Source organism: Mobula birostris, chromosome 2 (genome assembly GCF_030028105.1).
Source record: "Mobula birostris isolate sMobBir1 chromosome 2, sMobBir1.hap1, whole genome shotgun sequence".
Lineage (NCBI taxonomy): Eukaryota > Metazoa > Chordata > Chondrichthyes > Myliobatiformes > Myliobatidae > Mobula > Mobula birostris.
In genome coordinates, this window is record NC_092371.1 from 168,350,888 (window position 1) to 168,364,981 (window position 14,094).

General features: G+C 42.9%; 1 protein-coding gene across 1 annotated transcript in view; it reads right to left on the minus strand.

The window, feature by feature from the left end:
* nid1a (nidogen 1a) overlaps window positions 1-14,094 on the minus strand; it is a 157,486-nt gene that overhangs the window by 132,582 nt on the left and 10,810 nt on the right. The window contains 3 exon segments of the mRNA XM_072251057.1: window positions 4,242-4,493; window positions 6,022-6,171; window positions 6,874-7,262. Of these exon segments, the coding sequence (XP_072107158.1) occupies window positions 4,242-4,493; window positions 6,022-6,171; window positions 6,874-7,262 (791 nt within the window).

Here is a 14,094-nt window from a genome sequence, read left to right on the forward strand (position 1 = left end):
AATCAAAGGGCCTGTTTCCATGCTGTAGTGATCTGTGACTCTTCTTTCATAGGTGTGACAATAATAACCAATGTAATTTACCATAAAGATCTTCCCCTTAATTGTCTGTTTATGGCCCTGAGTTTTGAACTGCCCTGTTAGTGGAGACATCATTATGTCTATCCTGTGTTACTTTAAGAGGCCGATTGACTAAATGTTCTGTTACAAGTTAGGAATAGGTTACGGAACCAAAGCAAGAACTGATTGGCCACAATCTGAGAATTAAATACAAGTCTGATGACAATTGACTTTTGCCAGCCAAGTTATAGATTTATGGATCCACAGAAGATACAGTACATGGAACCAGGATACAGATATGGTACAGTCAGTGAAGTGAAATTAGCCAAATGAGAGAGGAATTAGAATGGGGCATTCTGGCCACGTCCATTGCCAGTCAGCACTGCTAGGGCTATGAACAATATAGGGATGGACCTGTTTGCTTCACCTCTCCCACACAATTGCTCTCAGGTTAGGCAGTACCATACAGAGAAGAGCTCCCAATAGCCATTACACAGAAAGAACTGAGATCACAGAACAAAGGGATTCTCACAGCTGCGGTCTGATAATTACGCTAAACAAAACTAAATATTTCAAAAAGCCTAATCCAAAATCTGACTGAAGAATTGAAGTCGGGAAAAATCTTTTCTATAGAACGGAACTTGAGAGTAATTTTACATAACTTCCAACTCAAGGTACAAAAAGGGGAGAAAAATAATTACACAGCTGCAGTTTAGAGACCTCTTTTCCATCTGGCGAATGTACTCCTGGGGTCATGTCTCTCAAGTGGCACAACAGTTCTGGATTAATTCCAGACCTCCTGAGTTCACAGTTTCAACAGGAATTCATCAAATTATTTGACATCTGCACCAGTATTCAGGAGTTTTTCTGGGAACATACACAACATTGACTAATATACAACATTAGAAAACAGATCCAACAAAATGGAAAAGTATCAAATTTTTAATGAGCATTTTTAACCCATTCCCTAAATTTTCACCAATTTAAACCTCAACATCTCCGACATTTGGAGCACCCAATAATTTGGAGAGTCTCCACGTCATATATAATATTGTCTAGCAACAATCAAACTGTTCTTTTAGAAAACAAACAAATCTTTGCTTCCTTTCTTTCACTTGACTGAAGTCCCAAATTTGCTCCTCCGATTCTTCTTCCATCAACAGTTTCTGTCCATCTACATCTCAAAGTTCAAAATAAATGATCGAAGTACAAATGTGTCACCATATACTATCTTGAGATTCAACTTCTTGCAGACATTCTAAGCAGAACAAAGAAATATAATACAATACAATGGGGAAGTTTGTGGAATCAGTTCAGTGTTGAGGTAAGGTGAGTGAGTGTTGAGGAGCCTGATGGTTGAAGGGTAATAATTGCTCCTGAACCTATCAGTGTGGTTCAAAGGTCCATATGCCTCCTTCGCGATGGCAGCAGTGAGAGGAAAGCATGACCTATATGGTGGGGTCCTTGATGGATCTGCTTTCTTATGGCAGTGTTCCTTGCAGATTTGCTCCATGGTGGGGAAGGCTTCTCCTGTGATTGAGGAACTGTGCACTATCCACCAGTTTTGTGGGTTTTTCTGTTCCTGGACATTGGTTCTTCAATACCAGGCCATGATGCCTTGCCATCTTCTGCTGCTTCTCATGGGATCTCAGATTTTTGATCAGCTGATGCTCAAACTGAACAGCAGATGTCTATTTTCACAGAATCAGTGGCATTTATAGATGCCTCCTGAATCAATGAGAAACTCCTGGAAAATGTATAGAATTTCAAACAACGCAGACTCAAAGCTGATTGATTGATTAGCAATCAGTCCAGGTCAATTGTCACTGTCCCAGCAGAAGGGCGGTAGAGGTCCAGACACAGCAGCTGCTGCATGATCCTGACCTCTGGTGCTCACTGTGTGCTGTTGGTACATCCTCCCCATGACAGTGTGGGGTTCCTCCCCAATCCTAAAAACATGATTGCTCAAAGTTCAAAGCAGATTTATTACCCAAGTACATAGACGTCACCACATATATAACCCATTGGCAATGACACAGTTAAAAAAAACAGAATCAATGAAAGACCACACCCAACAAGACAAACACCCAATGTGCGAAACAACAAACTGAGAGAATAGAAAAAAGACATAATAAGCAATAAATAGGGAACATGAGATGTAGGGTCTTTGAAAGTGAGTCCATAGGTTGTGGGAACAGTTCAGTGAAGTTGAGGGAAGTAATCCCCTCTGGTTGAAGAGTCTGATGATTGAAGGGTGATAACTATGCCTGAATCTGGTGCTGTGGTTCCTGAGAAGAGATCATAGCCTGAATGATGGGAATCCTTGATGATGGATGCTATTTTCTGCAACAGCACTCCGTGTAGATGTGCTCAATGGTGGGAAGAGTTTTACCCATGATGGATTGGTCCATGTCCATTACCCTTTGTTGGCTTTTCCTTTCAAGGACATTGGTGTTTCCATACCAGGCTGTGATGTGACCAGTCAATAAACACTGCATCACACATCCATAGAAGTTTTGGACAACTTGCCAAATCTTCACAAACTCTAAGTACAGGCACTGCCGTGCGTTCCTCATAATGGCACTACATGCTGGACCCAGGACCCTCTGAAATGATAACAATGGGGAAGTTGTTACTGATCCTCTCCACTTCTGATCACCCATTGAGGGCTGGCTCATGGTCCTCTTGTTTCCTACTCCTTAAGTCAACAATCATCTCCTTGGCCTTGTTGACAACGAATGAGAGATTGTTGTTGTTATTACACCACTCAGCCAGACTTTCAATCTTCCTCCCATATGCTGATTCATCACCACCTTTGAATCAGCCAACCATAGTGGCGTCACCAGGAAACTTCAACATGGATTGGAGCTGTCCGTAGCCATCCAGTCATAAAGATAAAGTGAGTAGAGCAGGCGACTAATTAAACACACAGCCACGTGGCCCATCGTGCCGATGGAGAGCGTGGAGGAGATGTTGTTGCCACTCTGAACTAACTGGAGTCTGCAAGTGAGGGAATTGTGGATCCAATTGCACAAGGAGGTTTTGAGGCCAATGTCTTCAATCTTGAGGGGATGACGATATTTAATGCTGAGCTATAGTCAATGAAGAGCATCGTGATGTATGCATCTTCACTGTCCAGATGCTCCAGGGTTGAGTGAAGAGCCAATGAAATGGCATCTGCTATGAACCTGTTATGACAGTAGGCAAATTAGGGCAGATCCAAGTCAGAAGCTGGTATGTTTCATCACAGCCTCTCAAAGCACTTCGTCACAGTGGGTGTAAGTGCTTGTGGATAACAGTCATTGAGGCAGGTACCAAATTCTTCTTAAACACTGGTATAATCAAAGCCTGTTTGAAGCAGGTGGGTACCTCAGACTACCGAAGCAAAAGGTTAAAGATATCGGTGAACTCTCCAGCCAGTTCATCAGCACAAGTCTTTAGTACTTGACCACGTACCCTGTCTGGGCCCTATGACTTCTATGGGTTCACTCTCCTAAAGGATATTCTCACATTGGCCTCAGAGACCAAAATCACAGGATCATCGGAGGCTATGGCAGTTTGTGAGGGCGTTTCCATGTTTTGACAGTCGAAGTGAGCAGAGAAAGCACTGAGCTCATCTAGGAAAAAATCTCTTTTGTTACCTGTGACGCTTGGTTTCCCTTTGCAGGTGGTAATAGCATTCAAGCTCTGTCACTGCTGCCGGAGATCCTTCAGTGATCCAGAATTGCCACTTCATATGTGATCATACTGGGACCTCTTGTACTTAACTTGGTTACCACTGATCTGGCCTTCAGCAGGTTGCAGATCTCATGGTTCACCTGGGGCTTCTGGTTAGGGAAGACTCTGAATTCTGAATTGACCACGGTCAATTGAAACAACGAAAGGTGTAGGCGAGTTAACAATTAAAGGTGTCTCTTTGTCCACTAGAAGCTGTAGGACCAGAGATAGGCGGTCGAGTGAGTCCAAGCCTGTGTCTGCGTGGGAGAAGGAGACAAGGAGCTTGTTTTGCTGCTGTTGTTTTGTTGCTGTTGCTCGAGTGTTCTGCTGGTTAGCGGCACAGATATTTAGAGAGGGGGATTCCTGAGGACAAAAAGCAGAAGGCACAACTCCAAATGACGAAGTAGTAAGAACTACTTCATCCAACCATTTCTCACTAACAATTGGGAGCTGCAGAAATGACTTACCAACAATACTGAATCCATTTTCAAAGTTGGGTTGCTCCAAAGCGAACATCCAACCAATAATACTTCCCACAGCAGACAACGGTAACATTGCCCACCCCACCGTGGCTGGGATCCTACTGATAGCCGTGTATGACCGCCCATCATTAACCACCACATATGAATGAAGGTCGATGTTCTCAAACTGGACAGGCACAGGGTTGACTCCTACAAAGATCTTTCCATTCACCTTCCCGTTCACACGCTGCGGAGTCCCTGGCAAAACAAAACAAAAAAGTCATTGAGCATGACAGCACAGAGACAGGTCCTTCAGCCCATCTAGTTCATGCTGGCCTAGTTTTCTGCCTTGGCCCATCTACCTGCACCCAGACCAGAGCCTTGCATACCCCTCCCCTCAATGAACACATCTGAACTTTTCTGAGATGTTGTAATCGAACCCGGATCTACCAGTTCCGCAGGCAGCTCATTCCACACTCACACCCACCACCCTCTGAGTGGGGCAGATCCCCCTCAGGTTCCTTTCACCCTTAACCTATGACCTCTAATTCTAATCTGTAGGGTAATGTGGTGCTGTGTTTGTTTGACTGGAAAACAGAGAAAACTTATTTTAAAGTGAAGGGAAGCGGTTTATACACTGGTGAAAAATTATACAAGACAGCACAGTGAGGGGGATACAGTGATTGGGGGCAGGAATAGCAGCAATTTAATCTGGATTTGTTCCCTTTCAGTGTTGCCCTCCAGCGATCCCTGCTGGAGTGAGTACACTGGACATCATAACACCAGAGACTCAAATTCCCTCCCACAAGAGGCTGTGTTCGGAGACAGATGGAATTTTCAAATATAGGAATGACGGATATTAGTAAGACAAAGCTAACAAGAGAGGTGGAATTTCAGTACAGGTCAGCTGGAGCAGGCATAAAGGTGCTGAGTGACTGACTCTTGGTTCCCATACTCCATTAATCCAGTATCCTGTGGCTGCCTTAGGATCACACCTGAGCGAAGATCCAGAGGTCACCTTGGAACAGCGCTTCTGCTTTCAAAATAACACCCTCCCCCAACTCTCTCCTCTCCACCTGTCACTAATCCAAGATTCTTTGTTGTCATTCTATAGCGCACAAGGATGAAGGAGAATGAAGTGATGTTTACTCTGGATCTGATGCAGCATAAAAACACAATAAATATACAAGAAACACTATAAAACACGACGTACAAGCGACTGTAAAGGGGCAGTGCACCGGAGGGTGGGGGGAGGGGTGATGAAAAGTGCCAGGGAGAGGAGAAGCTGATGTGAATGTTGTGGTGGGGTGGGTTAATGGGTGGAGGCATGGATCAGCCAGTGGGTTGGGGGAAGTAACTGTTTTTGAGTCTACTGGTCCTGGCACAGACGCTGCGTAGCCTCTTCCCTGGTGGGAGTGGGACAAACAGTCTGTGAGCAGGGTGGGTGGGATCCTTCATATTGCTGGCCTTTCCTCCAGCACCTCTTTGTAAGCATGTCCTTGATGCCGGGTAGCCAGGCGCTGGCAATGCATTGGACAGTCTTAACTACCCGGAGTAGAGCTCTCCTGTCTGCAGTGCAGTTTCCATGCGACACAGCAACGCCAACATGCTCTCAACCGCGCATCAGTAAAAGGTCGCAAGTACGAATGGACGTAGCCCAGCTCTCTCAGCTTCCTCAGAGAGTAGAGGCATTGGTGAGTATAATTAATTAATAAATCAAACAGTCCTCCTCCTTGTACAGGAGGCAATTACTGAAACACCCACTTGTTTGGGTTTCTGGACTCACCGTCTGCGACACACTGTATGCCGTTGCCGTAATATCCGGGATTACAATGACAGCAGAATCCTGTCACATAGTCTTTGCATTGGCCGTGAGGCGAGCAGGTGTGACGGCTGTTGTTGCACGTCAGCTGCCTCTCTGTGTTGTACGAGAACACTGGCGGGAAGGGAAAGAAGATGGGTTAGCAGCAGTCTCCTGAGGACTTCAGCTCATTTCAGCAGCTGAACCAGCAGACTTAACTTCCAGTCAGCGTAAAGCATTGAAAGGCCAAAATTTCCCTCATGTTATCTCTGTAGCCTTAATTTAAAAACCCTTCAGCAAAGGTGGAGGGATACTACTGTTTCACTTTCACTCCTCTGGACTGAATAAATTCAATTTTAATTTAGTTTAAAAAGTTCCTGGAATGCGCTGTTTGCATGAATGCTTAAGTTCATTCTATAGGAACGATCACACATTTTTCTTGCAAGGGTAATGCAGACCCTCGCCACTCGTGACGATTCACAATTCAAAACAACAGTGAAACACGTCATTAGTGTCAATGACCAACACGGTCCGAGGATGTGCTGGGGGCAGCTCGCAAGTGTTGCCATACTTCAGGCCCCAACATAGCATGCCCACAACTTACTAACCCGACTCTTTACATCTTTGGAACGTGGGGGGAAACCAGAGCACAAAGGAGGAAACCCACACAGTCATGGGAAGAATGTTCAACTCCCTACAGACAATGGTAGGAATTACCGTAAACAGGCTAACTGCTTGACTACTGTACCGCCCAATTCCAACAAAAAAAAGTGATCTAATAGAAGAACTTGAAAACTCTTGAAAATTAATGAAGAACTGTTGTCAATATTCTCTTACCATCTCCAGTCACATCCATCTCTGGGTCCTGCACCTCAATCCTCGGATGCATGAATCTGGGCATTAAATACTGGACTGGGCGTGCAACGATAACCAGACCCGGCTCGACAAAGCGAGACTCTTCCCGATTCTGCTGTGGAATTGACCTTTGACTGACCACGTTTTCAACTTTCTGCTCCTCTTCCAGGAAATCATCATCCTGGTCTGCACCATTTTCGGTTATATCCAGGAAATAACTCTTTCCGTGGTCCACAGTTGTAGCAGTGCTAAAGGTGTTCAGAACAGAGTCATCAAGGTGGAGTGCCCTTCCACTGGCAGGCAGGATGGTGTGGTTAGAAGAACTTCCAAGCTGAAAGATCCAAACTCCTCGTTCTCCAGAATTACCATCTCTGTTGAAAAAAATGTTGGTGCAAATTTATGAGAAACAACCTGTTACTTCTGAGCAGAGCAAGAGCGACAATGGAACAGTTAGTTTAATCATTTTTACTGAGTCACGTCAGCCACGGTGCACGCTAGGCAACCTAGTTACGAGCTGAGCCCACTGAGGCAAAAACATGCGCACTCAAAATGAGAGCCTTCTCGCATGTAAGAGGCCCAATCGATTCACCATACAATCAACAGGCCGCAAGTGCACATCACATTCTCACAATCGATCCAGTATGGTTCACAACCAAAATAGGTCTTAAACTCTGAAAAAAAGCAACATTTCTTGCCAATCCGGATGGCAAGAAATCAACTGTTCAGTGTCAGGCAGAGCACATAATTAAGTTATTTCCCACTAAACTCAAAAGTTCAAAATAAAGTTATTTTCCAAATACATAAATGTCGCCATATACTACCCTGAGATTAATTTTCTTGTGAACATTCACGGTTTACAAAGAAAAACAATAGAATAAACTGGCCTATCAAGCACAATAGTCTATTTTTAAAAAGAAAAACAAGTCAACTTAATAGTACCACTCTGTGTCAGATCTAATCACGATTTCCTCTTTCCTGTTACACTTTTAGTGTTAGAAATACAAAGCACAGATAGCCCTTTCCACCAAATGCAAGGTCCTTGTTCTGACCATCTCTCTAATCTCTACAATTATCATTCTTTCCATGTCTTTATTGACATTTTTTCAAAATTCCATAAAGACTAGCTTTATTTGTCATACATACATCAGGATATTGAAACATACAGCGAAATGCGTCGTTTTCGTCGAATCAGTGCAAATCGTTCTGCGCAGCCCACAAGTGTTACCACGTTTCCATTGTCACAACCACAACGTACTAAACATCCTTGGAATGTGGGAATGTTGAGCGAGTGAAGGTCACAGAGAGAACGTACAAACACTTTACAGACATTGGCAAGAATCGAACACATGACACAACATTGCCATCCGTGAAATGTGGACCAGGATTACAGATGGCCTCATCATCCATCCCAACAAGGAAGCTGCCTTCCTAATCACTGATAATTTAAATAAAAATCACTTCTGAAATGAGTAAACCAAGCAAATATTTAATATAAATTTCAGGGTTTTACAAAAAAATGATTTCAAAGTGAAATACTCTCTCAAATCTGAAAATCCCAGCAAATAATCTCATAAACACGAGATTTAGCAGATGCTGGAAATGTTCAGCAATACACACAAAATCAGACATCCCACCCTGCAAAAACTCATTTCAGGGAGGTCTCAACCGGAAGTCTCAACCTCATAGCAGTCTGTGTCAATGAATTTGTTAACTTTGCAAGACATCAGATTCACAAGTGTTTTGTGAGACCGCTGACTTCTGAATTCTGTCTTAATGGCCGTGTTCACAATAGCTGCTGTCTTGGTTGATGAGCAGGCACAGTTTTTTGCTATTTCTGAATCAGGAAACATTTTCCTGAATAGCTTGCCTGTGTGCTTACACACCTGGAATGGCAGGTTATGCTCAACAATGAAAGATGTAAAGTACACCTCAGCTCTAGTGACCTTCCCTGTCAGACTTTGGTTTTCTGCTGAAAAGAACTGTGAAATACTTGAGCAGCCTTCTCTGTGCTTAGCCTCCCTAATATGTTGTGGTCCCTAAAAGAAATAAAAGTATAAGGTGTATGCTTATTACAGGTGTGCGCCACTTAACGTCCATTGGACAACGTCAGATCGCATAGTCATCTGTAGTCACACGCACACACATTGCCTGCAATAGTCAGGATCAGAACTTACTTTTTTACATCGAAATGGGGGATTTTAAATGAGTGGTTTAGAAGTTCTGTATCTTCAAGCTCAAGTTTATTGTCACCTGGCTGATTGTCCACAAACAAAACAACCTCTGTCCGGACCACGGTGTAGCCACAATACATGTATCACACACACCACATAAAACAATATATTACCATATTATTTAATAAAGTGTAATTCAAAATGCATATAGAGTGCGCAGCACAGGTGAACAGTTCGCTATCCTAATGACTAGAACTCAGTGGGGGCCGGGTATTTATTAAAATTGGTTTTTCTTCTGAAAATGGCTGCACTTAAACCCAGCCCATTGCGGGCTTCGACGTACCTGTAAGTGGAAGTGTTTCAGGAAAAAAACTCCGTAGAATGTGCTTGCTGCAAGTGCGTTTTTAAAGGTGTCTTAGCGGACGATTTTGGAATTTCGTTCCAATTTAAACCCTGCTCTAATCCCCTTTAAGACGCCAACACGCCCCGCCCATATAGGACATCCTCGCATAGTCAGGTTGTCACCACCAGCCTTGGGAATTTCTTCGCCAGGCTTTTGTACTTCATCATTGACAGTTGTCCGGATGATTTCAGCATCATTATAGATGGCAGTAACTGAACTGATGGAATATGGAAGAGAGAGAGAGGTCGACTGTAAAGCCCGCCCACAGAGAAAACTGATAGGTCTATTTAGCACAAAGGGAGATCAAGCAGGATTCATTCATTTTCTTTCTTTCTTCCCCCCCCCCAAAAAAATCGACTTCCGGGATATTGTATATAATTTGCGGGCATCAGGGAGCCGCTATCGATACGCAGGAGACTCCCAGGAGAGGTGGGGTGTCTGCAAAATGCTGGAGGAACTCAGCAAGTCCAACAGTCAAACTCCTCAGAGACAGCAGTGGAAGTGAGGCCGGGCTGCTAGCACTGTAACGGTGTTACACTAACTGCCGTGCTGCCTTGGAGCTTGCTTCCAACAAAATTCTTCAGATGGCTTTTCATGCCAAGGTAATCCTTGTGGTTGGGATTCCCTTCCTCCAAAATTTATATTGAAATAAATTTGCCTATTAATTGTCTGTCCCGGTAAATTTTTATAATTTCATTAAATATTCTTACCCATGTGTTATCTTTTATTGCAATACTGTATCAAAGGCACACTTAGAAACTGTACGTCCTACTTCAAATCCCACAGCAAACTGAAAGGCCCGCTGTTTCAAATTTGTACTTTTGGCAAGGATTTAAAACAATCTACTTTTCTGATGTAGTTTAATTATCTTAGATTAACGTGGTTAACATGAAAGAGTAATTTCCTCACAATTAAACTAAATGGCTTGAAAATTACACCTAATAAATACAGAGGCTCTGTGCTAACATTCAAGATTCAAGTTTGTTTAATGTCATTTCCAGTGCACAAGTGTAAAGGAGAATTAAATAATTGTTACTCCAGATCCGACATGGCACAAAAAAAAACACAATATGATTATAGACCACAATAACAAATACAAAATATAAATACCCAAGATAGCTATGTACATAAAGTGACCATAAAGTGACACTAGACACAGGAGTGTCTGTACCTAAGTGACTCTGACAGAAACTGATACGGTGGTGAGGGTGGGAGAGGGAGTGTGGTAAGGTGAGCTAGTCGGTGGAGATGTTGATCAGACTTTCTGCTTGGAGAAAGTAACTGTTTTTAAATCTGATTTTGAGAAATGATCATATTAAGTCAAGAGGGTACACGACCGTGAAGGGGGATACACTAACTCCCACCATCCCGCTTCTATCGTCAACCATCTGCAACCCCCCCCCCCGCATCACCACTCCCCCCCCCGCCCCCGCATCATCACTTCCCCCCGGCATCACCACTTCCCCCCCGCCCCCGCATCACCACTTCCCCCCCCGCCCCCGCATCACCACCCCCCCCCCCCGCATCAGCACTTCCCCAGCTGACAACTTCCCAGTGCAGCAAAGGAAGAGAGTGTCTGTCAGTACTCGGGAGGCTGCAAGATAAATACCCAGTTTTACAGATGTGATTGCTAGCGTTGTTTTTGCATTTGAGCAGTTCTCTCTCCCCACCCCCTCACATATGTAAACACAACTTGGGCTACTTCCAATTCCCAAATCCAAGTCACTAATATAAACAGCAAACATAGGTGGTCTACATTACACAACTGCATTCCCTCTGGTACACACCTCCTCCTTATCACTGTCACAATTAATCATGCTTAACCCCTACATATCAGTGTCAGTTCAAAATCTATTTTTCTTTGTAACTCTACATGTTCTAACAAACTAATGAACATACAAAATACACCTAATCTTTAAAGAATTGAAAAGGTTGGTTGAATAGTTCACTCCCTTTTTGAAACTGGGACTGGTCTTCATTATGTTCGATCTATAACATTCCTGTGTAAAGATCTCAAAGCTTAAAATAAAGTTACTATCCAAGTCCATGAATGTCACCATACATTAACCAGAGAACATTTTCTTGAGGGCATTCACAGTAAACACAAAAAAAACACAATGGAATCAGGAAAACCCACACATAGGACAGAAACAACCAGCGTGCAAAAGACAACAAACTGCAAATACAAAAAGAGAAAAACAACAATAACAAATAAGCGATAAATCGAGAACATAAGATGAAGAATCCTTAACAGTGAGTCCACAGGTTGTGGGTAAGTGAAGTTATCCCCTCTAGTTCTCATTTTCAATGTCTTCTTGTACTTGTTTTGCTCACATTGTTACATCACTTCCAGCAAATGCCAGTTCCCGGACACGACCCCCTTTGTAATTTCTTTGAATACACGCAGTATCACTGCTGCTGTCTCTTCCCGAATTTGCCATTCAGACTAGGGATTTTGCTCCATTTCGCATGTCAGTTATCTCCCCCTCAAGGCTCTTCTCTGAATGCCTATACAGAATATTACAGTACAGTACACAACTTTCCATGATGTGCCAAATTTTTAACCTGTTTTATCCCTCCAGCACAGCCCTCCATTTTTCATTCATTCCTGTGCTTAACTAAGGGTCTCTTAAATGTCCCTAATGTATTGGCTTCTACCACTACCCCTGGCAGGGCATTCCACATGCCCACCACTCTAAAACAAAACAAAACCTAACTTTGACATCACCCCTATACTTTCCTCCAATCACCTTGAAATTATTCCTCCTGTTCGACATTTCTGCTCTGGGAGGAAGTCTCTGGCTTTCGACCTATATCTCTTATCATCTTGTATACCTCTATCAAGTCACTTCTCATCCTCCTGCACTCTAAAGAGAAAAGTCCTAGCTCACTCAAACCATCCTCCTAAGACATGCTTTTCAATCCAGGCAGCATCCTGGTAAATCTCCTGAGCGCCCTCTCTAAAGATTCCACACCCTTCCTAAGAGGAGGCAACCGGAACTCAGCATAATATTCCAAGTGTGATCCAACCAGGGTTTTATTGAGCTGTAACATTATCTCAGAGCTCAAAATCAAATATATTTCATGATTTCTTCTTCTAACATCCTGCTCACCATTATTCTCCCTGACGCAAACTTTTTCCTATCCAAGCTCTTCATATTCCATTTCTATGCCCTTGTCATCATTGTCCACACAGTAACTGTGAGCATTTATCCTTTGTTTCAATTTGACACTTATCTTTACTTGCATTGTGGTATGTGGTATTTTGATGGCGTACCCTAAAAGAGGTATTATAGGTGTGACTGTAGACAACTCAACAATTATGAGAACCAGCTTTGAAGTTTAGCCAGCTTATTGACTATGGTTAATCAGAAATCTATGGAAACCTACAAGCTTACGGATAATTACAGTGATTTTGTTTTTACGATCACTCAGAATAAATAGCCTTAATAGCAGGAAACCCAGATATGAAGAAAACATGCCTTTTGCTGGCAGAGAGAAAAGAAAACTTTGAACTGTGTGTAACCTTCAACACAAATAGCTTCCAGTTAGAAATATCAATGCAGTAATCAACGTTTTCACTTGCCAGCACATTGCTCGGCAAGAAATGCAGCAAAAATATTATCTCAGCATTGTATAAAATAACACATAAAGTTCTTACAATAACCTCTTAGACTTTACCCCCAATACATTTACAAGTGTTGGTTTCAGTGCAAATACAAAAAGGTCAGCTACCAATTTAAAAAAGCATAATCTTGTTTATTTATCCCAGAACTCAATCTATCATAGAGTTTGCAAAATCACAAATGTATCCTAGAACAAACAAGGCACTGGGAAACATTACTTCCCTTCAATTACATACCATTCCTTTCAACATAATGAGTCAAACAGCTGGGAAGATCAACACTATCTTTCCGGGCTATGTCCATTCTATGTACTACAGCTGTATATACATCAATATCTATCCACATTCACAAGCTGAGCTAAGTCATGGAAAGTAGCCAATAACAACAAACTTATGCAGAAGTTCTGTTGGAGAGGTTCATTTCACATAAGTGGCCCTGAGGAAATGGTAAATTATAAAAAGGGATAGTGACCATTCTGGCCCTCTAGTTTGTTCAACCATTAAATTAGATTAAGGCTAAGCTCCATCTCAGCTCTAACTCACTACACTGATCCCCTCAGACTTTAATTTCCATAACACCATAAGACATGGAGCAGAATTAGGCCATTCAGCCCATCGAGCCAGCTCCACCATTTCATCATTGCTGATCCTGGATTCCACTCAACCCCATACACTTGCCATCTCGCCATATCCTTTGATGCCCTGACTAATCAAGAAACTATCAACTTCTGCCTTTAATATACCCACAGACTTGGCCTCCACCGCAGTCTGTGACACAGCATTCCACATATTCACTAGTCTCTGGTTAAAAGAAATCCTTCTTACCCCTGTTCTAAAAGGTCGCCCCTCAATTTTGAGCCTGTGCCCTCTAGTTCTGGATACCCCTACCTGAAGAAACATCCTCTCCACATCCACCTTAACTAGTTCTTTCAACATTCAGTAGATTTCAATGAGGTCATCCTGTGCACCCCCCAGCCCCGCCTTCTTCTCAATTCAGGTCCAAA